At 48.2% G+C, this 25,408-nt stretch overlaps 2 protein-coding genes across 2 annotated transcripts in view; both read left to right on the top strand.

Annotated features, from left to right (window-relative positions):
• LOC135808134 (intermembrane lipid transfer protein VPS13D-like) overlaps positions 1–21,058 on the top strand; it is a 65,790-nt gene extending 44,732 nt beyond the window's left edge. Inside the window, 21 exon segments of the mRNA XM_065321279.1 lie at positions 2,745–2,920; positions 3,968–4,091; positions 4,198–4,270; positions 5,166–5,325; positions 5,705–5,807; positions 6,142–6,298; positions 6,770–6,882; positions 7,536–7,602; positions 9,182–9,555; positions 9,889–9,978; positions 12,559–12,618; positions 13,005–13,154; positions 13,493–13,623; positions 14,151–14,341; positions 14,563–14,636; positions 14,966–15,130; positions 16,278–16,481; positions 16,986–17,236; positions 17,484–17,656; positions 18,242–18,429; positions 20,368–21,058. Of these exon segments, the coding sequence (XP_065177351.1) occupies positions 2,745–2,920; positions 3,968–4,091; positions 4,198–4,270; positions 5,166–5,325; positions 5,705–5,807; positions 6,142–6,298; positions 6,770–6,882; positions 7,536–7,602; positions 9,182–9,555; positions 9,889–9,978; positions 12,559–12,618; positions 13,005–13,154; positions 13,493–13,623; positions 14,151–14,341; positions 14,563–14,636; positions 14,966–15,130; positions 16,278–16,481; positions 16,986–17,236; positions 17,484–17,656; positions 18,242–18,429; positions 20,368–20,457 (3,114 nt within the window). The 3' untranslated portion in view covers positions 20,458–21,058.
• A 2,282-nt stretch (positions 21,059–23,340) lies between these two features.
• On the top strand, positions 23,341–24,654 carry LOC135808368 (uncharacterized). Its single transcript, XM_065321551.1, has one exon. The coding sequence runs from the start codon at positions 23,390–23,392 to the stop codon at positions 24,290–24,292; it is 903 nt and encodes a 300-aa protein (XP_065177623.1). The 5' UTR covers positions 23,341–23,389; the 3' UTR covers positions 24,293–24,654.
• Positions 24,655–25,408: the final 754 nt, after the last annotated feature.

Here is a 25,408-nt window from a genome sequence, read left to right as displayed (position 1 = left end):
ACCGTGTCGGCCATCCTTGGATAGCATGTCAAGTGCAGAGCCAATCTTCCCATCGTGTACAGCTGCGGCAAACCGCCGGGCATGATCGTCTGCATCACGGGCTCGTGCCATGGTGGACTGTCTGGCAAGCTGCTGCTGAATTGTTCTGCATTCAGTCAGCAGGGCGTCAAACTGGCCATCATTCCATAGCTGCAGACGTCGGGTCAGGCACTCCACGTGCTCTCTCCACTCTAGCGTCTTGAACGGTTGCTGCAGCAGGAGTTGTGGGGCTGCCATAGCCGTTTTGATTGCGATTCCCTCGTAAGCGCTTGCACTGCCAAAGGCGGAGAGCAGTCGTGTGAGAAGGGTGACAAATTTCTCCCCTGCCGTCCCAGTTGGCACGTTAAACAGGTTGCCTGAAGTGCACGCACTCGGCATAGGATGCATTGATGATCTGGATGGATTCCTCGCGATCGAAGTTGGCAATGCTGAGGTTCAGCTCAGCTGTCCTGAAATCCGGGAGGGCTCCAATCACCTCTGGACCTTGACCAGGATGGGGCTCCACGGCCGTTTCCGGCTGGCTGGCACTTGCATTGGGCGAACCGACCAGTTGCTGTTGGCTTTGGTCTAGTTCGGCTAGCAGCTGGGCATCCACTCCCAAAGAAGACTCAGGAGCACATATTGCAGCAGGTGGTGATGCTGTCGCTTCAGCACATTCCAGCGTATCCCACGCAAACTGCTGGGAGTTCGATACTGAGACATCAGCCGTTGACAGCGCCGCGGCTAGCGCAGCGGAAGTAATCTCCTCGGTGGTCGCTGCCTTTACTGGTACCGTGGTCGACGGCTCTGTTGATCTGTTCGGTGTTGCTGTACCTTTCCGTTCGTGTCGGTTTGTTTCTGTACTCCCTGTATGAGAGTACTCACACTACGTGTGGTACTACAACTATCCTCGACCGTCGGCGCTGTACAATCCCTCCTGGGTGGTACAGGTACAGCTAGGTAACGGAATTCTGACATTTCGAATTCCGGCTTGGTGTGCAGTTCGTGCACGGGCGTTTCTCCTTCACACACATACAATTTCGACAAGTGCCGCTGCCATTACACCGGCAGCATGGGCCCTTAGCAGCAGTCTGACCACCTGGTGGCCCCGTCATACTGTCTGCCATTCCGTCAAAACATTGTGCGAAAGAAGTGTCGCCAGGCTACTGAAACTGCAAAACCGCCGGAGCTCTAGAAAACACAACCTTGTTACCCGTGTACTCTGAAAAAAAAAGTATACATACCTGTTAACCATGGACTACTTCTGGCTAGATTTACTCTTGTGTGATTACGGTGCTAGTGAAGCTTATATCAGATCCACTCTGATCTAGCCACCCACACTAGTACTAGCAAGTATTACCTTCACTGGGGGCAGGGGTAAATGAAGTTGGATCCCGGGACAGATACCCTGATGCCGTCAATCCTTTTTCTGCACCTTGTCCTCACCCACTTACTGTGGTATGGTGAGCCCATAAGTGGGAGCTTTTCCAAGTCCACCCAAAGTTTGGCGATTTCAGGGGGTATCAGTCGTGGGGTGGTTCAGTAGTAGGGGTAAGCGGATTATGCTCGGCAAATGACCAGATTATGCTCTAGCGGATGTTCGCAGGATGCTTGAGAAAACAGCCAATTATGCTTTTATATGCTTCACCAAAAAGGACCAAAAGAACAGATAATAGTCATGAAAAAATGACTCAGACCATTGTCATGATGTGCACTGGTAGCTTTGTGGAAGTACAAGACAATAATATGCAAGAGGAATACCAAATTCACAAGCAAACGCTGAACGTTTGGGAGATGTCCTACATGTATAGTGGCTGCTAAAATATTATTCCAAATCGGCACTAAAAGCGCTATGTATGGTCCTTCAATAGCAGCTGTGTATATAAAAGCCTCATTGGGCATCTACCCTTGTTTTTCGGATGCCATTTTATGCTCCTCAAATAGGACCTGATTATGCCAAAATTATGCTGGCATAATCCGCTTACCCCTATTCAGTAGCCAATGGAGTCATCTTTCCAAGATTCCTTTTGAGTCTCTCTCCCCTCTCCCGGGGAGACCCACGTGACCAGTTTTGGCAGTGAGCAAGTGCAGTGTGTGTGTGTGTGTGTGTGTGTGTGTGTGTGTGTGTGCATGCGTGCGTGCGTGCGTGTTGTGTGTGTGTGTGTGTGTGTGTGTGTGTGTGTGTGTGTGTGTGTGTGTGTGTGTGTGTGTGTGTGTGTGTTGTGTGTGTGTTGTGTGTGTGTTGTGTGAGCGTTGTGTGAGTGTTGTGTGAGTGTTGTGTGAGTGTTGTGTGTGTTGTGTGTGTGTTGTGTGTTGTGTGTGTGTATGTATGTGTATGTGTGTGTGTGTGTGTGTGTGTGTGTGTGTGTGTTTGTGTGTATGTGTGTGTGTGCCTTTTTTGTTGTTAAATGGTACAATTGCGGCACGATTTACAGTGCATTGCATGGTTTGCACTGCCATTATCTTCGGAGGTGGGTCCCGGTTCTAAAAGTGTGTACATCTATATTTACGTATGTACACCTTTGTGCTGTGAGTGTGAGTGTGAGTGTGCTTGTCTTCGACTTGAAAAGTAGTTATATGAAAGGCTTAGGCAAAACAAAAAGTTATGCCTTTTGTGCTTCGTGTGTTGGTTTGCTTCTCTCCAACCAAAAATCTATTGAATGTGTGTGTGTGTGTGTATATGTGTGTGTACGTGTGTACGTGTGTGTGTATGCATGTGTATGTAGAACGTAAAGCTAACTCGGCCACCGGCACAGGTACCGCCAGGCTCTGTTGCACCGTTTCACTGGCAGCGCACAGACTATGACCAAGTCCTGTGTGTTCGCATTGCCAACTTTCCCGACTGCCGCTGGTCTGGAGGTTTTCAAATCGACAAAGAGAACTCCCTTCACATCATTATGAGGTAAGACCTGGGATGTTTGAGTTACTTTTTTTATTTTAAAGCTCGTGTGAAGTTCTGTGAACCCATGTCGCTTTGACTGCTATCAAGGAGAAGCTGCTTGATTGGTGTATGATTGTCAGGCGCGTAGCTCATGCATAGTCAGCGTAGTCTGGTCATCTCACCAGCAAATGGCCGTCATAGGTACTGCATAGTCTAAATAGTCAAAACGACAGCGATGAGGTTGCCGGTGGACAGCGGTGGTACATGGTCACCACACCACGGATGTGCTCTTATACATGGTCACCACACCACGCATGTACGAGCTATGCCCCTGGTTGTGGATACTCTGTTGAGTTCCTGGGAAGAAGTTAGCGCTTTGGTTGCTCACTGCAGTATCTGCTGTTGTTGCCATACCAGGGCGTATCCAGGGCGTATCTGTTGAGTACTGTGCAGCGGTAGCAGTAGTTCCCGATTTTGTTTTTGTTTTCTGTTCAGCAATGGCAGCGTTGACATGTAAACTGTGATGTGTACTGTGAACTGTGATGTGTACTGTGAACTGCTGTGCAATGAAGTCGCTACTTAGGGCATGTTCGATTGGTAAGGATCGGGATCGGGATCCAGATCTCAGATCCCTCGGATCCTTCAGATTCAACTGAACACTTTATTTTGGACCTTGACTGTTGCCATGTTGAAAATGGCGCTCACAAGGCACCCAAAAGGGTGAACGTCGTACTCATCGCGCGCATCGTACGAAAAGTCAACAAGCTCCACGTGTGCGTACCACAATGTGTACAAACATGATTTTTACCCGCCATATACGCACAAAGGTCACATTTGGATCCAAATCCGAAGGATCCGGATCCGGATTCGACCAATCGAAAGGGTGCGAATCCAGTGGATCCGGTGGATCGGGATCCCGATCCCACCAATCGAACATGCCCTTACCCTCCTGACATGATCCGTGTCCATAGTTTGTTGCTACTACTACTTACTGGAGTATATGGGAGCCATGCTGTCTTACACTTTGTGAATATCCATGTTGATGCTGCCGTGCTGTCTTGCATGCAGAACACGCAATGGTCAGAGTCTCTTCCTTCGCGTCGACGTTGTCCTGCGCAATGCTACGTACGTGGTCGGTTTCTACGATGCAAGGCAGTTACCTCCACCGCTGAAGATTGAGAACCTCTCGCCGGTAAGTATGATACTGGTACTCTATCTATTGATTGTCTTCATCCCCGTTGATCAGTATCAGCCAGGGAGTAGTAAGTTCATTGTGTGCCTGGTGTTGTGTTTTCCAGGTGCCGTTGTATTTCAGTCAACGTGGTGTTCCCGATGGCACGCTACGCACACTGCTCAACGCCTATCAATGTGGTATGTTGTTACAGCGCCATGTAGCCATGTACTGCACTGTTGAGTAGGAAGCCTTGTGCTCAGCCACGAAGTATCCGCCTGGCATGTAAATATGTGTAGTGTTTACGAGTTGGCATTGCATGCAACTACGTATCTAGTCGCTCCATGTGTTCATTTAGCCTGGTTACCTACTGATTACTCTAATTTCAGAAATTTTCGGTGCTCGATGTTTTCGGTATGAGGGCAAAAGGCCAGGTTAGGTGAACAGAAATTTTCGGTACAGAGAAGCAGTTCCCTATTGGATTATGTGTGTTAGTTTGTTCGGTGTATTGAAATTTTAGGTATGAAACAGACGCACCGAAAGTACCGAAAATTAGTGAAATTACAGTATGCCTCCTTTGCTCTCTTGCTCTCCCCTCTTTCTCTCCTTCCTTTTTCTTCCTCTCTCAGTTTGTGTACTAATTTGCTGGAGAGTTTGATCGCACCATAAATGAACACTATCAGTATGTGTGTACCGGAGTAATAGACTCCTGGTTAGATGAGCTCACACTCGGCCAAAACAGTATTTAGGATCACTACTGAGGGCAGTCGTTGTAGTAGTGTAGTCCTAGAAATGTGTGTATAGATTCTTGGCTGGAGGAAAGCAAATCAGCACACGAAGCACAGAAGCCATATAGTTTTGACTAGGCCTTTCGTACCATTACTGTCTGACCGCCAAAGTGCCGGTTATAAGGACATGTTTGCTACCTTGTAACTAGTAATCACCATTGTATTTGACTTGAAAAGTAACGGTACGAAAGGCCTAGTCGAAACTATATGGCTTTTGGGCTTCGTGTGCAACATAAACAATGTGTATGCATGCGTGTGTGCATGTGATGTACATATCTTTTTTTATGTTTATTTGTTTTGCTGACAGTGTCATATGCATGGGATGAGCCCATGGGAGGCCAGGAGTTCCGCATTGAGATTGCACACGGCGGCCATTACGGTTACTACGATGCACAGGAGTTTGGCGAGAAGGAGGGTCTGTACTATGACAACAATATCTATATCACAGTCAGCTGTAGCTCTCCACGGTATGTGTGTGTCTGTTGTGTGCGTGTGGTGGTTTGGCGCTAAAGTAGAGTTGGCATGTGGCAAATTAAACTTCGCAGGGAATAATAAATTGTTCTCAGTCAACTTCGGCATTGTCACTCTATTTTGAACACATTTGGTTAGTCTCTTCTGCATGCTGTAGCGCAACGTTGTATTTTTGGCATTGTATTGAGATTGACTACACCTTAGCTCAGTGGTTAGAGCATCGCTGGCCTCAAGCGAAGGTCCCTGGTTCGAATTCTGGTGGTGACAGTCAATTATTTCTTCAGACTTTTCCCGTTTGTGTCTTTCCCTCAAACCAATGAATGTTGAGATTGACTAAGCATGTTTGTTTGTTTGCTGTTTGTCTGCTTTTCCCAGTCACCCTCACCATGATGAGTATGCATGTGTGTCACGGCAAGCCTCTCCGTCAGAGCTGGTGCTTGACGTGCCCCAAGGCAAAGCAGTCATCTTCAGCAAAAAGGCAAGTAGTGTTTTTTTTAAATAATTGCAGTGCTGGAAACCTCTAATTTGATGTTCCTTCGTGGAGTACTAAAGGCTTTGGGATTCCTGACTTATGACTAAGTCAATGGCAGATGCCCTACAGCCTGACTGTCGGTATGCCATAGGTGATTCTGTACTTTAGTAGTGCTGTTGTAGAGCCCCTTATCTGCATGTACAAACCTCCTCGTAACCAGGTCTTGTCCAGGCCGTGCGGTGGACATCATTGGTATGAAGTCACCAGAAAGGGGGTTTCCCCCACTGGACTAAGAGGTGTGTTCTAAGAATGTCTCCTTCTCTGTTGTGGCTGCGTGCAGGATCCCAAACGGCGCACGCAGCTGTGGAGAGTAACGACCAGAGGTCGGCTGGAAAACATCGGCCTGTCTGAAGGTGTCAACACACCGCGCGGTCTGAACGCGGGCAATAGCACAAGCAGCAAGAAGCGTGTCAGTATAGTACTGGATGTCATGTCAGGTATGCTCCTGTCTATTGGTGTTGTGTTGCCCCATTCATAAGTACAGCCAGACCTCGCTTAACCGCACACATTTGTTTTCCACAACAACATCCGGATAGGTGGGGGAACCGGATAATCAAACACACATACTGTATGTATGCATGGCATATGCTGTAAATCGGTAACCAACGATTTTCTTCCGGATGGCGATGGATCCGGATAAAAGAGGACCGGATAAGCGAGGTCTGACTGCATTAGATATGCTCCTCTCTAGACTGCCGGCTTGTTGAAGTGTTGTTAGTTTTGACCTGCTCTTTTTCTTCCGATGTTTCCGATGTGGGGAGTGCGCTCTCGTGTGCCTGTGTGTCTGGCGTGTTTTTTGGCTTGCATTCTGACTGTAGTCGTGTGTGCGCGTATGTGTGTGTTCGTGTGTGTGTGTGGGGGGGGGGGGGGTGTATGTGTGTGCACGTGTGTGTGTATGTATATATCAGTGGGTGGTGCAGGTACATCCACCGGAAGAGTGTATAACCGTGCCAGTGCACCACTTCAAGTAGCAGTCGCTGATGAGGCTCGATCAGCCACACAGACATGGTCCTTCACTGAGGTAGGTGCATGGCATTGCCAGTACAGTACATGTATGGGCATACCTAAATGTACCAGAATGCCTCTTATACATGTATGCCTGGTGACCCTACCTAAAACTATACTAAATTGAAGAGGAGGCATCACTCCTTCATTCTATGCATAAAAACAGGGTGTCCATGGACTTTTCCTCCTTTAGGTGGGAGCCTCCTTAATTTATGTGTTGCCACATCAAGCTCAAAGGGGCTCAGACCCCAATCTTGTGATATTTCTAGTTTAGAAAAGCATGCAATGCTGCATCAGATTTGTGCTCCATGGTTAGTGTGTGATAATAGTAGGTTGAATGTACAAACGTGGTATGGAGCCATCCGTCACACTTTAGCCACATTGGAGGCAAAGTGGTCACTAAGCTCCTGTATTGTGGCCACATGTTTCCGTATCGATGGGGATGGACTCTGCCAGGCTCCTCCGAAAAAAGGCTCCAATGCCATTGTGGCTGACAGGCTGATGTAACGTTGACCCGTCTTGTGCTCTTGCATGCATGTGTGTGCGTGTGTGTGTGTGTGTGTGCGTGCGCGTGTGTGTGTGTGTGTGTGTGTGTGTGTGTGTGTGTGCGCGCGCGCGTGTGCGTGCGTGCGTGTGTGCGCGCGTGCGTGCGTGTGTGGATGTTTTCAGGATGGGCGATTGTCCTGTGGTACACTGTATGTACAACCACTGGATGGCATGCAGGGCTTGCAGCCAGGTAAGGATGCACTGGTACTTTGTGATTGTGCAGCTATGCTACCTGTGTAAATACATGTACTTGAATTGTGGATGCAAGATCCAGGTTGTGTACATGCATGCGTTTAGACGTGATGCTTACGGTGTCTGCTATGGAGACATGCAAGGAAATCATTTTGCTAAATTATCACTGCTGGTTTGAAACCCAAGCTGGATTTCGTCCAGGTCGCTCAACCGCTGATGGTGTATTTTACACAAGGTCGCTGTGTGAGCGGGCCTTGCTTGGCAACTGGACATATTCCGTCACCCTTCTAGATTTCTCTGGTGCTTTTGACACTATAATTCGCACCACAGCACTTGACAGGTTAGAGGAAGCAGATATCAGCACAACAACCATCAAGTCTCTACTTCCAACACGACAGCCAGGATCAAGCTGAGTGGCTCCCTGAGTCCCCCATTCCCAACTAACATCGGAGTGGTCCAGGGAGACCCGATGTCCCCTATGATGTTCATAACATATGCAGAAGGCACAATGCGCAAGATCAGGGAAAGATGCACAATTCGCTCACCAATGCCTGCTCCAACAACGCAGTACGCTGACGATACTACTCTGCATAACCGAAATGACGATGAGGCGAAGGCTCTTGTTGCTGAGTGTGAACCTATATTTAACGAAGACAACCTCAAGCTCAATACACAGAAAACTGAATATGTTGATGTTACAAGAAACAGCAACGAATGGAGATCAATCAAACTCCTGGGTTCTCTATTGGGCTCTGCAGAAGACGTGGACATGAGAATCTCAAAAGCAAACAGGGCGTTTGGTTCGATTTCTTGGAGACGGCATTCCTTTCAATCCCCACTGTGTATGTTTAACTGCCTCATAATGCCGATCCTTCTTACAATTGCGGATTGTGGACTCTGTCCGAATTGCTGAACGACAAACTGGACAAATGGCAACGGAGGAAGCTACGCGTACTGCTGCAGATTGTCTACCCGCAACGCATCACCAATAACAACTTATACACAGAAACAAAACAATCTCCAGTTAGTGCCACATGCCGGCGACGCAGGCTGCTGTGGTTTGGCCATGTGGTGCGAGAGGGTCCAGAATCCGCCTCGTTCCAAGCACTGGACCTATCAATCAACACAAACGACATAAAAAAAACGTGGCTGTCCGCCATTGCGGTGGATAGATACGATTCGGCACGACCTAAAGGCAGCGGATCTCTCCGTGGAGAGCGCTCTCCAAGCTGCAGGAGATAGACTAACTTGGCTTGACACTGTTGACAGATGCGTCGACTCTGCTCCTGTCTAACAGGTCCAGGGAAGATGCGAGCTGTGTTTATTATTATTATTATTATTATCACTGCTGGTAGTAACAGTTAATCTAGTTGCAGTGATTATTTCCACGACTCTTGTCTTGTGTGACTCGATTTGATGTTGTGTGGTGGTGAATTATATTCTTTGTTCTGTGTGTTTGCCCTTGTACATGTGTTTTTGTGTGTGTGTGTGTGTGTGTGTTTGTGTACATGTGTACGTGTGTGTGCACGTGTGTGTGCACGTGTGTGTGCACGTGTGTATGTCTCTCTCTCTCTCAGGTGCTGATGCCGCAGCCGGTCCTTCTCTTCTTCACGGGCACAGGCGAAGTAGCGGCAACGGTTGGGGCAGCGCAAGTAACCCGTGTCTGGACGATGGAGGACCTCCTCTGTGTCAGATGATGTCCGCGCAGCGCCAACTGCCTGGCTCCGGAGCACTTGCCATTCGCCTGCACCCAGCCGGTCCCACTCGCGTCCTGCAGATCTTTGACATGCAGGACAAGCGCTTGCAACGTGGCACTTCCAGAGAGGATTGGGTCACTATCGACACACAGAAGGTTGCGTCTCGCAATCTTGTTGTCGGCGAGTACAGGGCAGCAGCGGAAGCAGGCACGAGTGTGGATGATGAGCCGGATTCTAAAGGAACAGAACTCAAGGTAGGGGGACGTCGTCACATACCAAACTTTGATTCAAATGAAAAGTAATTTCCCTGTGCAGAACAAAACATTCAATCTCCGGACAGCTACTAAAGTTAGTAGCTGTTTCCACCTTGTCAGATCTCATCAGCGGAGCTCACAGTCACTGACCGAACCGATCACAATGAAGTCTTGTGAACAAGATTTTAAGATAGGTTCAAAGCATCAAAATCAGAATGCTCTAACTGCGAGAAACACAGCAAGCTTCGCTTGAGTCCAGGTAACTTTCACGCTGCAGATTACTACTAAGTTTAGCTGCTAATGGAGATGTACGTTTTGATATTACACTTGCAGGTTATTGTTCGACTTGCTGGTGGAATCGGTGTTTCTTTGGTCAATCGGAATGTGGATGAGCTGTGCTTCCTCTCCTTGCTTGGAATAGAGGTGAGTGCAATGGTTGTGTCACTTGTGTGCATGCCTGTTTGTGTGTTCAAGTGTGTGTGTATGTGCAAGTGTGTGCAAGTGTGTATGTGTGTGTGCACGAGTGTGCAAGTGTGTGTGTGGGGGGGGGGGGGGGGGGGGGGGTGTATGTGTGTGTATGTGTGTGTGTATGTGTGTGTTTTTTTTCTACAAAATCCACGGATGTCCAGACACTGTAGTGAACAAAGGAGTGTGGTGGTGGTGGTGGTGGTGGTGGGGCCCATTAATAGCTTGATAGACGCACCAAAGAGAGATCGGGTGGAGATCGGGTGGGGAGAATTAAATAAAAAGATTGTATTGCTCAGTAAGCAAAACACTAAGTTGAGTATTGACGCGAACACTTTTAGACTTATTTCAAGAGGAGACTGACTGGGAGGAGAGATGCTGTCCAAGCTGGTTAGGTGACTGTACGCTCTTAATCGCGTATTCTGTGGGTGGCCCAGTGCCAGTTCGTTCTGAGGAGATAGTGATAAGCTGCTGTCTTGAACTTTTGGATGTTCTTTGGGTGGAACGGGTGGGGAATACTCCATCACCGGCCAGACAAAGGCATTCGAAGTCGGGCAGGAATAGTGATCAAGCGAAATGCCTTGTGCAAGTCTCCAAATCTCTGCGTTGCTCAGACTGCAACGGTCCTGAGATGCTAGCTAAATTTTAGCTGTTGGTCGAACGTGATGCCGAGTACTTTGATGGAGGGCTGCTCCTCATTTGGCTGACTCGAACAGCACTTTCCAATCGGAGCCCCAGCGGGACACGAGGTCAACAGCCGCCTGGAGTACACTAGCATTGTCAGAGACAGCAGCCAGAGTTGTGATTTCGGCGTATAGTGTGGTATCGTCGGCGAATGAGACGAGGTTGGAGCCGATTGGAAGGTGGCCTTCGAGGTCGTTGACGTAGATCAAGAACCAGGTGGGGCCCAGGATACTGCCCTGTGGCACACCAGCCTTAACTGGACGTCTGGCTGATGTCTGGCCTCAGATGAGGACTTGGAGTGAACAGTCGCAGAGGTAGTCTTGGAGCCACCGATGCAGGTGTCACGAGATGCCATAAACTTCAGCCTTGTGCAATACACCAGTGTGTGACACCCGGTCAAATGCACCAGCAATGTCAATGACCAGCACTCGAGAAGCCCCCTTTCTTGCCTGCAGTGTACACCCACTGGTGTTGGAGAGCAGTCAGCAGGTCTGTTGCACTGTGGCCACGACGGAAGTCAAATTAGCATTCTGACAGGAAGTGATTTGTCTCCATGAAGTTTCTGACTGTCCTGTTGACTATAGTCTCCATGAAGTAACGTTGCTGATTGCCCTGTTGACTATAGTCTCCATGACCTTGGATAGGATGCTCAGTAGCGATACTGGTCGATAGTTGGATGGCGACGATTTTGACTTACGCTTGTGGACTGGAACAACGTTTGCAACCTTCCGCTGTGGTGGCTGGATGCCGGTGTGAAGACGGCATGTAAAAAGCTTTGAGAGTGGCCTTGCCATTTCTGCAGAGCAAGCTTTCAGGACTCGGGCAGAATTCCCATCTGGCCCAGTGGCCTTGGTGGGGTTGAGCTGGCAGAGGGTTTACTCGACTGTGGTCTTGCGAAACCGGACGGTGCAGAGGTTGCTGTCAGTGCGTGGTCGGGCATGGGGAAATGGGGCAGATAGGTCGTCAGCCCCTTAATTAAAACTGCATTTGTTGGCGAAGTGTTCAGCCATGCACACTGCTTTGCTGTGGTTGGTGTCATGCTCGGTACTATCAGTGTGTGGGGGGGGGGGTGTGTTGGGTGTGTGTGGATGCGTGCGTGTGCGTGTGTGTGTGTGTGTGCGTGTGTGTGTGCGTGTGTGTGTGCGTGCGTGTGTGTGTCCTGTGTTCGTATGTGCATATCTTACTCTTGGCGGTTGTACATTATGTTGCGTGATGGACTACCGGTGCAAATATGGGCATATGGTTTCCATGACTGGTTCATGCCAATACAGTCATGTAGAAGGTTTGGAGCATACTTGTACCAGAGTTGATGTGTGGATGTACGGCTGATGCCCCCTGCATGGTGCCATGTTTTGCGGCTGATTCGAATGTCACCTTTTAGGACGAACTCCATGTTATAAATAGGGGTTTAATGAAATCATCACACATTTTTAATTGTGTGTTGCTCCCTACGTGGGAGCCCATGCTTTCCCTGCCAACTTGAATTCTCATGTAGGGAGCAACACACTATTCCTCTAGTATTTCCGGAGTCGCCGCAACCTCTTCTACACATTTTAATGTCTTACCCAATGCTGTAGACAGCAAGCTGTTGCGGCCATCTAGGCCTCATCAGTACAACTAAGAGATTTATGTAAGCCGAGCTACCAGCCATGGTGCAAAAGTGGGACCACAGACATTTTAAAGATAGCCCGTCGTTCTAGCGCCAGAGTCCTCAAACTAGAAAAAGTAGCGAGCTGTGCATTTTTTAAGTCTTATGAAGTGTGTGTGTGTGTGTGTGTGCGTGCGTGCGCGTGTGTATTCATGGTGTCCTTGTCATTCTCCTTGTCGTCGCTGTTGTTGTGATGTTCCTTGTAGGTTGATGTCATGGCAACCAAGGCAAGACATTCTATTGAGGCGTCAATACAGCAACTGCAGGTAGGTCAGGCCAGACAAAGGCATAACATTGACTTTCACAGAACCCATGTGTACTGCGTCGTGTGGAATCAATGCTTCTACTTGCCTGCAATGCTTCACAACGTTGACAATACTTTGAAGTGCAACCAATGAGCTGCAGGATCTTCCGCAGATGCAGAGTGGTGGCTGTTGCACGCATGTAGCTCGCGTATGCAAGGCTGCATGGCATCTCGGCCTCTGCTTTTCTTATAATATACTTCAAGTAACACTATCTGGATATAGCGCTGGTCACTATTTGTACATCCCGTCTCTTAACGCATCAACATGTTTAGTAACATGATGTGGAGAGGTCCATGTACTTCTAAATCTTCCATTGTTGTTCTTCTTCTGCTGCCATTCCTGTTCAGATTGATAACCAGATGACGTCAGCTCATCGTCCAGTGATTCTATCACGCACTTCACAGCCAGATAATGATAGGAAAGGGCCACTGCAACCGTGCATTCGCATCACAGCAACACAACTACCCAGCACGTCTGCATGCACACAGCTGTTCGAGGTTGGTAATGGTTGTGCGTGTGTGGGTGTGTGCTTGTTCCTCTGTGAGCAGAACTTACATATGCATGCATGTGTGTGTGTGTGTGTGTGTGTGTGTGTGTGTGTGTGTCTGTGTGTGTGTGTGTGTGTGTGTGTCTGTGTGTGTGTGTGTGTGTGTGTGTGTGCGCGCGCGCGCATGTGCGTGTGTGCATGTGTGCGTGCGTGCATGCGTGCATGTGTGCGTTTCATTGTTTTCTGGTGAGGCGTATCTAACTCATACTTTGTGCACTCCAGAATCCACATCAGCTTAATTAAGTGTGCACTGTCACCTTGGTTGTGTGTGCGTTGTTTGTACTGCAGAAAGCAGAGGTTGTGGTGCAGCCGCTAACCGTGGTCCTGGAGGAGCGTCTTGTCCTTGCACTCGTTCAGTTTTCTGGTGCCGCGGAAGAAGTAGCCGACAAGGAAACGAGCGAAGACCTAGAGTTTGAACGGTTAGTGGTGTGTCTTGATAGCGCCACCTCTACTTTCAGTGTTTCTCAACACTATTGTGTAGCCAGCTGTAACGCAGACGTGCAAACTTTTTACTTTAAAAAAATAGATATTATGGGATATGAGTATATCACGAACCAAGTTCTATCTCAGGGGCGTCGGACATGCTGCGGTCACTGCGATATTGACCGTACCACTATATGCCCTGGGCATGGTAGATCTACCCTGTGAATCAATAAAAGGCACTGATGTGTGTGTGTGTGTGTATGTGTGTGTGTGTGTGTGTGTGTGTGTGCACGTGTGGGTGTGTGCACGTGTGGGTGTGTGCACGTGTGGGTGGGTGCTTGCGTATGTGTGTGTGTGTGTTCGCGCGCGTGCGTGCATGCATCCGTGTGTGCATGTATGTGTGTGTGTGTGTGTGTGTGTGTGTGTGTGTGTGTGTGTGTGTGTGTGTGTGTGTGTGTGTGTGTGTGTGCGTGTGTGCATACGTGCGTGTATTCGTGTGCATGTTTATGTTTGGTGAACACAGGAGTGTACCAATCATCTCTGCCACTCAGTCAAACAACAAGCACTACTACTTTGCTGACCTATTGCTCATCCTGAGTCCGTTGAAGCTCAGCCTGCTCACCAACAGCCGGCTACCTCCAGACTTGAAGAAGATCAAGAAGAAGAAGATTTTCATGCCGCTAGCTCAGTTTGAAGACGCCATGCTCTGGTTTGGTAAGGGACTGGACCTCATGCCTGCGAGGATAATATGTGCATGTTGTTACCAAGTGTTTATCATAGCCACTCGCAGTTATAGTACCGGTAATACCTGTCCAAGTGACCACTCTGATAAGGCGATTACCTGTCCCACAACCCTGTATAAGAAGACAACCTGTACCTTTCAGGTCTTTCTTGCTAATCTGCCGGCCATGTTTTGCTTTTGCTTCCATCTGTAGACCCTCTGAAACGCGAACATGTGTTTGAAACACAGGCAGCCCACATCAGCTACATGGTCGACTTTTACAAGCAGGTAAGGAAAAGGCGCTGAGTGATCCGGACAATTTACTGACAGTATACATGTAGTAATAATGCACATGTACAGAGACTCCCTCGATTTAGGCTAAGACCTGTGGAGAATCCATAAATACAAACACAATACAATAATAATATCCACTGAAATCTGACTGCTCACTTGAGAATTGCACTATGATTTTCATGGTGCAAGGTGATGACCTGGATATGAGTGTCCCCCCCCCCCCGGGTTTTGAAATTGATCTTTGGTGCATAAAGCTGGTAGGTGTATCCTCCTGCTACGCACGGCTACAACAGAATTATGTTTTGTTGTTGACATTGTTTCAGTACATTGTGAGTCAAGCGCCCAGCATTATTGCATCATCGGATCTCCTCGGCAACCCACTCGGCCTGTACAATGACTTCACGTCGGCTATCTCTGACATCTCCAAGCTGAACGTGGCCAGTGGGGTGTCGCATCTCACCCATGGCCTCAGTGACGCAACATCCAAGGTCAGTTGTGAACTTGCAATGCATGACGTACTTTCGAGGTAGTTGTGTGCTGTGTTGCAGACTATACATCATGCAGAGTGTTGTAACGGCTACCTCAGTCACATTCTGACCCAAACAAGGCTACAACGTTCTTTTCAGTGACTTCTGTGTTTTATGATCACCTGGATGTCCAGTTGGAGGCTTCAGGCAAACGTTTCAAAAACCAGAGTACTGTTTCTAACAGATTCTGCCTCAATGTTTAAGTTCACCTTTCCCAATTCACCCACAGAAATTCAGACGGTAAAGGAGCACAAACACCTAGGGGTAATGTTCAATTCATCCATGTCCTGGTCGGCTCATGTAGATTACATTTGTAATAAAGTCAGCCGTGCTCTTGGCTATATTAAAAGTCATTGTAAACATCTCTCTATTCCGTGCCGTTCCGCTATATATATAAAATTTATCTCCTTCCATTGTTTGAATATGCTGCCACAGCCTGGTGTGGCCTAGCTAAGGTCTTATCCGATTCCATTGAAGTTCATCATAAGAAAGTTCTAAAAAATTTGTTCTCGAAGAAACCTTCCTTTCCCTCCAATGCGTTGTACTTATTAGCTCAGACTACTCCGTTAGAGCAACGCCGACTAACTTGCCTCCGTATATTGGTTCATCGAATGCTCTTGGGTTGTGTTCCTGAACATATAAAGCCTTATAACTGGTTTGTTTCGGGCCGCTCAACCAGAAACAAAGTGTCTCTTCCCAAGGCCAAGTCAACGCAATTCACAAGATCGCCATTCTTCCAGGGCTACTGTGCATGGCTACAACTTCCCGACTCAGTGAAGACTTCTGCATCATTGAAAGAATTTAAAGTGAATCTGAGGGCCTGCTGATGACTGAGTGCACCATAATAATAATACTTGCAAGTAAAAACTAATCAATATAGCTTTTCGGCTGTTTCCTTTTCATGTATATAATCTTCTCCTTCTTTTACCATGGTTGGCTATCACCCACATCTTCCCGTTTTGGCTGCCATCGGAAGCCATAAGATGTTGAATAAGTAAATAAAATGATAGCCTGTAGCGTCAAAAGCTACCCAAGCACATTCCTGAAGCTGCATTGACGATGACAATGTGTTCCGTTCTTTCCTCGTTTTCACATTTTCATCTTGCAGCTTACTGGTGTTGCGTCGGATGTCCTCGGCCAGGTGACCATGGATAAGTCCTACCAAGATGAGCGTTCACAGCTGACTGAGAGCTGTCGCAGTGGCAGTGATCACTTGGCAGCTGGTATCGCCGGACTGGCACACGGTGTCATCGGTGGTATCACCAGTATTGCGCAACAGACCTACCAGGGCAGTGTCAACGAAGGAGTCACGGTCAGTAGAGAGCACTGCTGTGTACACACGCGCGTGTGTGTGTGTGTGTGTGTGTGTGCGCGCGCGCGCGTGTGTGTACATGTGCATGTGTGCGTGCGTGCGTGGGTGGGTGAGTGTGCTTGCGTTCTTTTTCTTGTCGGCCGGCCGCGTAACTCAACCAGGGAGCAATAGAAAACTAGTAACTGTCTCTTCGGAATGGACGTGGTGCTTGCACAATTCTCCACCTCATGATTCTGATCAACACTCCCTAAGTACTTTACACCACTAAAAAGAACATATCCTACTTTTAACTGGTTTAAAACCACACAACACTAGTAGAATTCTAAAAGCCAACTGAATTGAACGCGTGTAGCTTCTGGCGAATACTTGTAGGACGTATGTGAAGTGAAGGGAAGTCCAATGCTGTAGAGAAATATTTGGAAACGTGGCCAACCTGGGAGAAATGTTGAGTCTCCATGGCTGTAGTTTAATTTTCTTGATCTCCATTGATGACTGCATGCGCAGGGCTTCATCTCCGGCTTTGGCAAGGGTATTATCGGTACGGTCGCCAAACCTGCAGCGGGTGTGCTAGACTTGGCCAGTGGCACAGCGGCCGCGCTACGCCAGACCACCAAGAGCTCGTCGTTGTCTGTACCGCCCGTACGCCAGCGCCGCTGCCTGGCAGGCCTTGGCGGCGCGCTGCCCAGTTTCAACGAGAAGTCGGCGATGGGCCAGCAGCACCTCATGCAGCTGAACAACGGAAATGTCGATGAAACGTACGTGTCAGTATACTCAATACGCGTGTGCAATCACTCTGTCAATCGCCCTGTCGCATTGATTATTTTATTGTGAAGTGTGAAATCGTCTGTTTAATGCTCTGTCGCAATATTTTATTGTGAAGTGTGCAATCGTCTGTTTTAATGCTCCTCGTGTACATACGTACTGCTTACAAGAGTACGCTATGACTGGACACCTTGACAAAACTGTTGCTGCTGCTCCTCCTCTGTTCTGTTCCTCGTTCAGGTTTGTGGCAATGGAATGCTTGCGCAGTACCAATCATGACAGAATGTCGGCTATTATTTCCACTGAGCAAGTGTTCTTTCTCGGCAAGAAGAGTTCACAACCTGAATCCATTGTGCTGCAGGTCCCCATGGCTGATTTGAAGTACGCACAACCAGGCTGCATACAGGGAAAGGGTACGTATTCACCTGGGAACAATGCGTTCCATGTGCGTATGTGTGTATAGTTTGGGTGCATGTGTGTGTGTGTATATGGGTGTGTGTGTGTGTGTGTTTGTGTATGTGTGCATGCATGTATGTATGTGCGTGTGTGTTCCTTTGCTTGCACGGATGCATGTTTGAACCCACGCATATGCACCTGTATAACACTCTGCAGACAAACAAACTGAACTGTGTCTTCCGTACTGGTTTGTGCAAATGAGTCAAACATGCCAAATTCATCGTAACGGAAGCATTTCACTTCAATGCAGACAAGACTCATCCGAAACTGATCACAAGCTCAAGGTTTCTCACGATCAAGAAATAAACATCCCTAGTGGTTCATATTCTCAGGGGAGATTTCTTTGCAGGAATACGGTATGCATCATTCAAACTGTCTCGAGTGCTTGACACTGACTGGTTGCTTGACACTGACTGGCTGCCTGACCCTCACTCTGGTTTCTACTGGTGACTGATATGAAGATGTGTTCCGTGTACATGTAGCTGGATGCCAAGCTTTGCTTGCGGTTGTGTTTGATCCTCTGTGTGATCCTATGTGCACAGGCGGTACATCGACTGCATACTATGTATGCCTGTACCTGCACTCTCCACAGCAGCCGACTGACAGCACAGGGATGGGTGGCTCCAAGTCGTCAGCAGTGTCGGCATCATCGTCGTCGTCGTCGTTGGCATCGAGCAACGCCGCCCGAGTGCCTCGCGTCCGCTGCTCTCAGGAGAAGCTGGCCAGCAAGGTACTGTTTTCACCAGTTTCTGTGACTGTTTCTCACCACGTGCATGTGCGCGCACGCGCGCGCGCGCGCGCGCACACACACACACACACACATACATACCTGATCCTGGTCCTGGTATACACTGCCATGTAGGTCACGTGTTTCTCGTTGAGCAAGACGAAGACGAGAGGAGGCATGGGCGCTGGTGACGGGATAAGTCGTTTTGCCTTTTGAAACGCCTCTGGCAATTTTTGACATTGCACTGAAACTTGCCCCTTTCGTCAGCAGTTGGGCGCCTGGTGGATCGGTTTCAGTCGTGGAGAGCAAAGCCCCGGATCGACTTGCAGCAACGTTCACAAATGGGACAGTGAGCGGTACAGCACGGTTTCCGAATACATAGGCGCGCAGGTGAAGAGCGTACAGGTGAAGAGCTTGTGGTCTTAGCAACATTCGGGGCAGAACTGGATTGGGCACAGCGATGGACTGCAATGCCACCCGCACTCCGAAATCATCGGTGACACTGGGAGCACTGGCGGCTGTTGGCTTGCTGCTGGACTGGTTTATGCCATTCCATGATGCACTTGTGGCACGCGATATCTTGCTGCCGAGCAAATACACGATGGCACACCTCACAGACTTTCTCCCGGGTCGGTTTCTGAGCTGGTTGTATTGCTCGATAAGCTTGCCGCCACTTAGATCGTTCCTGCGCTGTGTCAAGCCATGACTCGTCGGCGATATTTATTCGTAGCAGATCGACCCTAATTGTGTCTCGCCATCGTTTCCGCGGGCCACACGCTGGGCGTGGCGGCAGCAATGTGCCAAACAACAACATCTGCGGCATCCGCTCCTCAGACATGCATACCACGTGCCCAAGGCAATCCAGTCTTCTCTGGCATATCCAGTGGGTTTGCTGGATTCCATGTTTTTAGGATGGTGTCCTTGGCTATCTTCAAGTCCCACACATCCCGCTCTGTAACACTCATGATAGAAAGGAGCGACCGGTAGTACAGTAGAAAGATGTGATCTGCTGCGCATCGCTTTGCAGTGGCACCCACGTCTCCGCACAATAGAGCAGTAAGGACAGAACACAGGCCTTGAAAACCAGACGTTTCGTGCGAAGAGAGAGAGAGAGATTGTGGTCATTGAACACCGCATGACGGAGCGATCCAAAAGCATGGGAGACAGATGAAACACACACACACACACACACACACACACACACACACACACACACACACACACACACACACACACATTCACACATGTGCTCACACACACACGCACATACACGTCGCACACGTGCACGCGCAAACTGCAAAGTATCTTTGTCCCGTCCCCTCTCTTTTGTCCGCCCCTGTTGATCTACTGTCTGCCAAGTGCTTCAGCATGACTGCTATTTGTGCCTACAAGTAGGTTTGAGTGTGTGCATACAGCCTGAAACAAGGGATGCTATCTTTGGGGCCATCCGGGATACTGTTGTTTTTTTGTTTTTTTTTAAACGAAAAGTTGTAGTATTTTCAGCCCCACCCATTCTGCAGGTAAAATGAATTCCTACAAAAACTGATTTGAATCTTCGTCACCCAGTAGTAAATGGGCATTTTCCAAGTGCATTCAAATTTTAAATTCCAAAACGGAACTCCTAAAACCCACCCACCCCAATTCGTTTTGAAAATACTGTTGGTAACCTTGGACGGCCCCTTATCATGTGACTCCACGGTACATTGTACATGTATTATTATAACTGTACCGCTTGCAAAACTCCTTACCACTCTTCGGTGATGATTGGAGTCTGAAAGGCAAAGAGAAAGGGATAATTTGTGTACGAACAGCAATGCCTAGCTTTATTTTTGCTGTTGGATTTTGGATTTTTTGTGGGTAATGCTCCCCATTCTATTGTTGTTGCTGCTGCTGCTGCTGCTGCTGGTGTTGGTGTTGGTGGTGTTGGTGTTGGTGTTTTAGGTGGCCCAGGAGATCAACTATGCCAAGTCACTACACCAACAGCGCATGCTCATGGTCCCACTCTCCGATGCATCACCAGACATTTGGTGACAAACGTAACGTGCCTTCTCTGGCTTGTTTGTTTCTTTTTTTGGTGCTGAAATGTTTGTTGCCCTGACAACGTAATGACTGCAGTCCACTGTTTTTATGGCTGGCTTCTTTGAGGTATACATTCTTGAAAATTTTGTTTTTGATACTTTTCTTAGTTTCATCATGAAATATTATGGTCCCTACTCCCCTAGCCTGCACAAAACACAACTGTATGAAACAGATTGCTTTGCAAGTTCCAATTCCAATGTCCTAGTGCATTCATGACAGTAGAATCTTCATGGAACTTGTTCTTCCAACATTGGATACTCATGACATCTGGTCCTGCAGTGCAGACTAGTTTTTAGCTCTGGATTCCTCTTCGTAGGCCGTTGTTTTCTTTTCTTTTCTTTTTAACTGGATGAACTCATTTTTTATTTTCTTTCATGTTGTTTTCATGCTGCAGGTTGTACTTTCCTGATCTTAATGCGTGCGTTATTTAATTATGGATTCTGTCTGCTGTTGGCCTTCTTTTCATGCCAGGAAGACTATCAGTTGTGTTCCTTCGGGTCACGCTCCTCAAGTATTGACTCACCTTGCTATGACATTCAAGTATACAATCATACTCTCCACCGTGGCATGCTTCTCGGGAAGAACTTGTTATACGGTAATTGCATCCACATGTACTGCTACACGCACAGCACAGTACTACACGTACTGGTATAGAGTACTACTGTCAGGGGCAACGTCGGAAGGTAATTTAGTGTGGTACGGTCAGCCATCTGAAGTACAATTTACTCGTGTGTGAGGGGTGGCTGAGCCGAAAATTTGGAAAATTAGAGCCCAAATCAGTGCATGATATTGATTCACGGGTTACTTGGGTCAAATAGTGGTGCGGTCAATACCGTAGTGACCGTACCGTGTGCGACGCCCCTGACTACAACTCGTAGTGCAGTCAGTCATTTATCAGTTTATTCTTGCTGATACCCAAACAGTGTCCGGTCCGGGTGTCCTTAGTGTGCCCGGAATACTCGGAAGTTGGCAGTTTGGCTGGAGCGCCGTGTGGTCTCGTAAGGTCACATGAAAAGCCATTACAGTCGTCCCATAATGCCCTCTTCGTGCTGTAGCACTAATGGTGTCAGATCATAATGGGACCACTGTACTGTTATCAGCTGGGTGTGGGAACAATCATGGAAGGAGCCTAACACATTCACTCTCATTCAGAGTATAATAAGGACCGGTTGTTATGGCGGTAAAGAAATCCAACCTCATGAATAAAATAGCGGCGGGCGAGCACTACGCAGCCCTAGCATTACACATACATGTAGTGGTCTGTGCACTCGAACACGGCGCTCAGTACTTCATTCATGAGGTTGGATTTCTCTTGCCGGCACTGTAACCCGCCTGCAATCTGCATAGGTGGGTGATAGGTTGTGCCCAGTGCTAGTGATGAGCCTCGCCGGCCTGAATTTGTTGCCAACTTCTGATGCTCCCCGTTTGCAAGAGTACATGCCGTTTCAGGCGAGTGCTCGGCGATGGGCACGGGGGGCACGTGCACCCCCCAAAAATGTTCAATGTGGGTAATTGCAATTGTAATGTATGCAAATATGCTCTAAAATTCAAGAAAGGTTGCAAACAAATTGCAGAAAATTGCCGGGGGGACTCCCCTCGGCTCCCGTGCACCCCCCCCCCCCTAGTTGGGGGGCCGAGCACGCCCCTGCGTTTGTAATACCTGTTGTCATGACACCTATGGGCCCTGTGATATGATGTCCCCCTTCTCCTTCTCTCTACCTTACTTTACCGATATAATATTATTATTCTGTGCTGCTTTAATACTGTCTTTGGCTATGAATAAGTCCGGTGAGTTAGTGTAATACTGTACAGTCAGACCTCGATCGGTTAACCGCACACATCCGTTTTCCACAAAAATATCCGGATAGGCGAGGGAACCGGATAATCGAACACACATACTGTATGTAAGCATGGCATATGCTGTACATTTGTAACCAACTATTTTCTTCCGGATGGCGAGGGATCCGGATAAACGAGGACCGGATAAGCGAGGTCTGACTGTACCTCCAATAATTACTTATTTATTTCAATTTGGAGTGGAATAAAGAATCTTTTAAAATAATGATGTACATGTAGGTGACATCATGTACCAGAGATGTACCCTGGCCTTGGCTGCAGTCAGAAGTCCATTGGCGATAGCGCCAATGGCATCCTTCAAGTTATTGTTAGCCGTAGACACAGAGGTACAATAACAATATAGATCAACTTGAAAAAAGTCAAAAAGATGAGGCATACATGTATGATAATGAGGTATGATCACTGGAGACGACAAGAGTATCTACAGACTACAAACACAGTGACATGTTGTACATGTTATGTGAATATGTCTCACAGTACGGTAGTCTCTGACTTCATTATGACTGACCATGCATTGACCATGTTGACTGATGAAAAAAATACCATCGGACTCATACATTTTGTGGCCCAATGTCACAGGATGAGATCTACTACAGTGCTGGCACCTGAAATCCGACCCCCTTGGCGGGGCGGCGCCCCGCCAAGGTTGTCGGATTTCAGTTGCCAGCAATGTACATGTTGTCCCGGTACTGCCAGTCCATCGTCGGTGGTGCATGACCCGGTTCGCTTGCGTAGCTACGTATAGTCGTAGATCTACGAGTCGTATGTTTAGATCCAAGCTGCAGCAAATCGTGCATGCTCGCTAGCCCGCTATCCGCCCACCATTATTTTCGTCACATGCAAGGCCAGCATGCATGGCGCATGGCAGCAATGCCCATCGATCGCGCGCGATGCATCGGATCGGAATCGCGTGCAGAGTACCGCGTCACGGCCCTCAGGCGCATGCGCACAAGGGACAAATTTCTCTTCGCGATCTCTCTCTTTCTCTTTCTCTGTAACCGTGTGTGACGAGAAGAACGTTTCCAAGATGAGTGACAGAAAGCTGACCTTCGCTGAGAACTTCGCCCTCAGTGGCGTTGCTGCTGTCGTCTCAAAGACGGCTGCTGCACCAATTGAGCGTGTGAAGCTGTTGGTGCAGAATCAGGATGAGATGATCAAGACTGGTCGTTTGGACAAACCATACAGTGGTGTTCTCGACTGCACCAAGCGTACCTTCCAGAGTGAGGGTGTGCTGCCCTTCTGGAGAGGAAATTTGGCCAACTGCATCCGTTATTTCCCCACCCAGGCTCTCAACTTTGCCTTCAAGGACAAGATTAAGGTCATGTTCAAGGCCAGCAAATCTGACCCAGGTTACATGAAGTTCTCCAAGAACATTGCATCTGGTGGTGTAGCTGGATCCATGTCTCTGTGCTTCGTCTACTCACTGGATTACGCTCGTACTCGTCTTGCCAACGACAGCAAGTCTGCCAAGAAGGGAGGTGAACGCCAGTTCAATGGTCTTGTTGATGTGTACAGAAAGACCATGGCCTCTGATGGATTCGTCGGTCTGTACCGTGGATTTGTCATCTCCTGCGTGGGTATCTTTGTGTACCGTGGATGCTACTTCGGCTTCTACGACACCCTGAAGCCTCTGCTGCTGGGAGACAACGCTAGCGTAGTCCTGTCCTTCGGTCTTGGATATGGTGTGACCGTCTCATCTGGTCTGCTGTCTTATCCCATCGACACTGTACGTCGTCGCATGATGATGACATCTGGCGAGGCAGTCAAGTACAAGGGATCCATGGACTGCTTCTTGCAGGTAGTCAAGAAGGAGGGTGGTATGTCTCTGATGAAGGGAGCTGGTGCCAACATCCTCCGCGGTGTTGCTGGTGCTGGTGTGCTGGCTGGCTTTGACAAGCTCAAGGAGTACTATATCCTGTACACATCATAGACATGTCTCTGGTGGAATCGCCGATTGTTGTGTGTAGACAGCTCGCCTTAGCTTAGACCCAATGCCGCAAGCGGTTCTGGTCGTTCGGATTTCATCCTTTGTGCCCCGCCCTGTACAGTTGTGGCCCATTACAACTAGTTCTGTGTGGTGGCTGTCGGTAGGTCACCATCTGCTACCGTCCTTTCTCGTATCCATTTATTTTTATTGAAGTTTTTGTGTACCATTTTCACGCGCATTTCTACTCTCTCAGTTTACCACTGAGTGTGAACAACTAGGACAATATTATATTGAACACATAAAACTAAAGTCCAATGCGACTTTTTAGTGGTTGGTGTGGAGAATGGAAAAGAGCCAAAAATCAACATCCCTTGTTTGTGTGCTGGTGTGGCTTATTGGGCACCCATTTCATGCCATTCCTGGCTTTGTGTTGTTCTTTTTAGGATTTTGGTCAAGAACCTCTCCTAGATCTTTTGGTATATCACTTCGGGTGATTTTACAATCATGCCCAATAGAAAAAAACTGGTGTGCCGTTGTGGTACACTTTCTGCTCTGCAAACTGGTTTCATGATCTTGTCGCCGGGGGATACTTGTAACTAGATTGGCCTTACGATTTGTAGACACAGCTGCTAGCTGGACCTTTTGGCTGCATGATTGTATTCTGGACTATTTTCTTCAATCTTGTAGTTGTACAGATGGAAAAGGAGATGTCTTTTGTTTACAGGTCGTGACATATCACCCTTGCCTCCTCAGAGTCCTGCCCTGTTTCATTTTTGCAGTTCTATCATGTACAAAAGCTTCATCCTTCAAAATAATGCCAGCTAGCTAGCTACATGTTGCGCAATAATGGATGTTCTCACCATGGCGACCATGATGAGCGGCGCCGAGCTAGCTCGGTGCATGATGAGCACGTGCTCGTCATGACATCACGTCGACAGGCTCAAAATTAATTTTCGAAACGGCATGGATCAAACAAGTCCTGGTTTCGGAGCTTCTTCCACAGCTGTACAGGCATTGCAGCTTTGGATGCAGGAAGGCAGGACGAACCCAAACGTTGCTGCCAGGCAAAGTATCATTCTGGAGGAGGTGCAGGGGGCAAGACATTAGTGTTTCTGTGTA

This window comes from Sycon ciliatum, chromosome 2, assembly GCF_964019385.1.
Source record: "Sycon ciliatum chromosome 2, ocSycCili1.1, whole genome shotgun sequence".
Classification (NCBI taxonomy): Eukaryota; Metazoa; Porifera; class Calcarea; order Leucosolenida; family Sycettidae; genus Sycon; species Sycon ciliatum.
Note: the sequence above shows the minus strand (reverse complement) of the source record. Positions and strands in the feature narration are given on the sequence as shown.

Excerpts from the sequence above, each read along its gene's own strand:
- LOC135808368 (XM_065321551.1), top strand. The coding sequence starts at position 23,390 with ATGAGTGACAGAAAGCTGACCTTCGCTGAGAACTTCGCCCTCAGTGGC.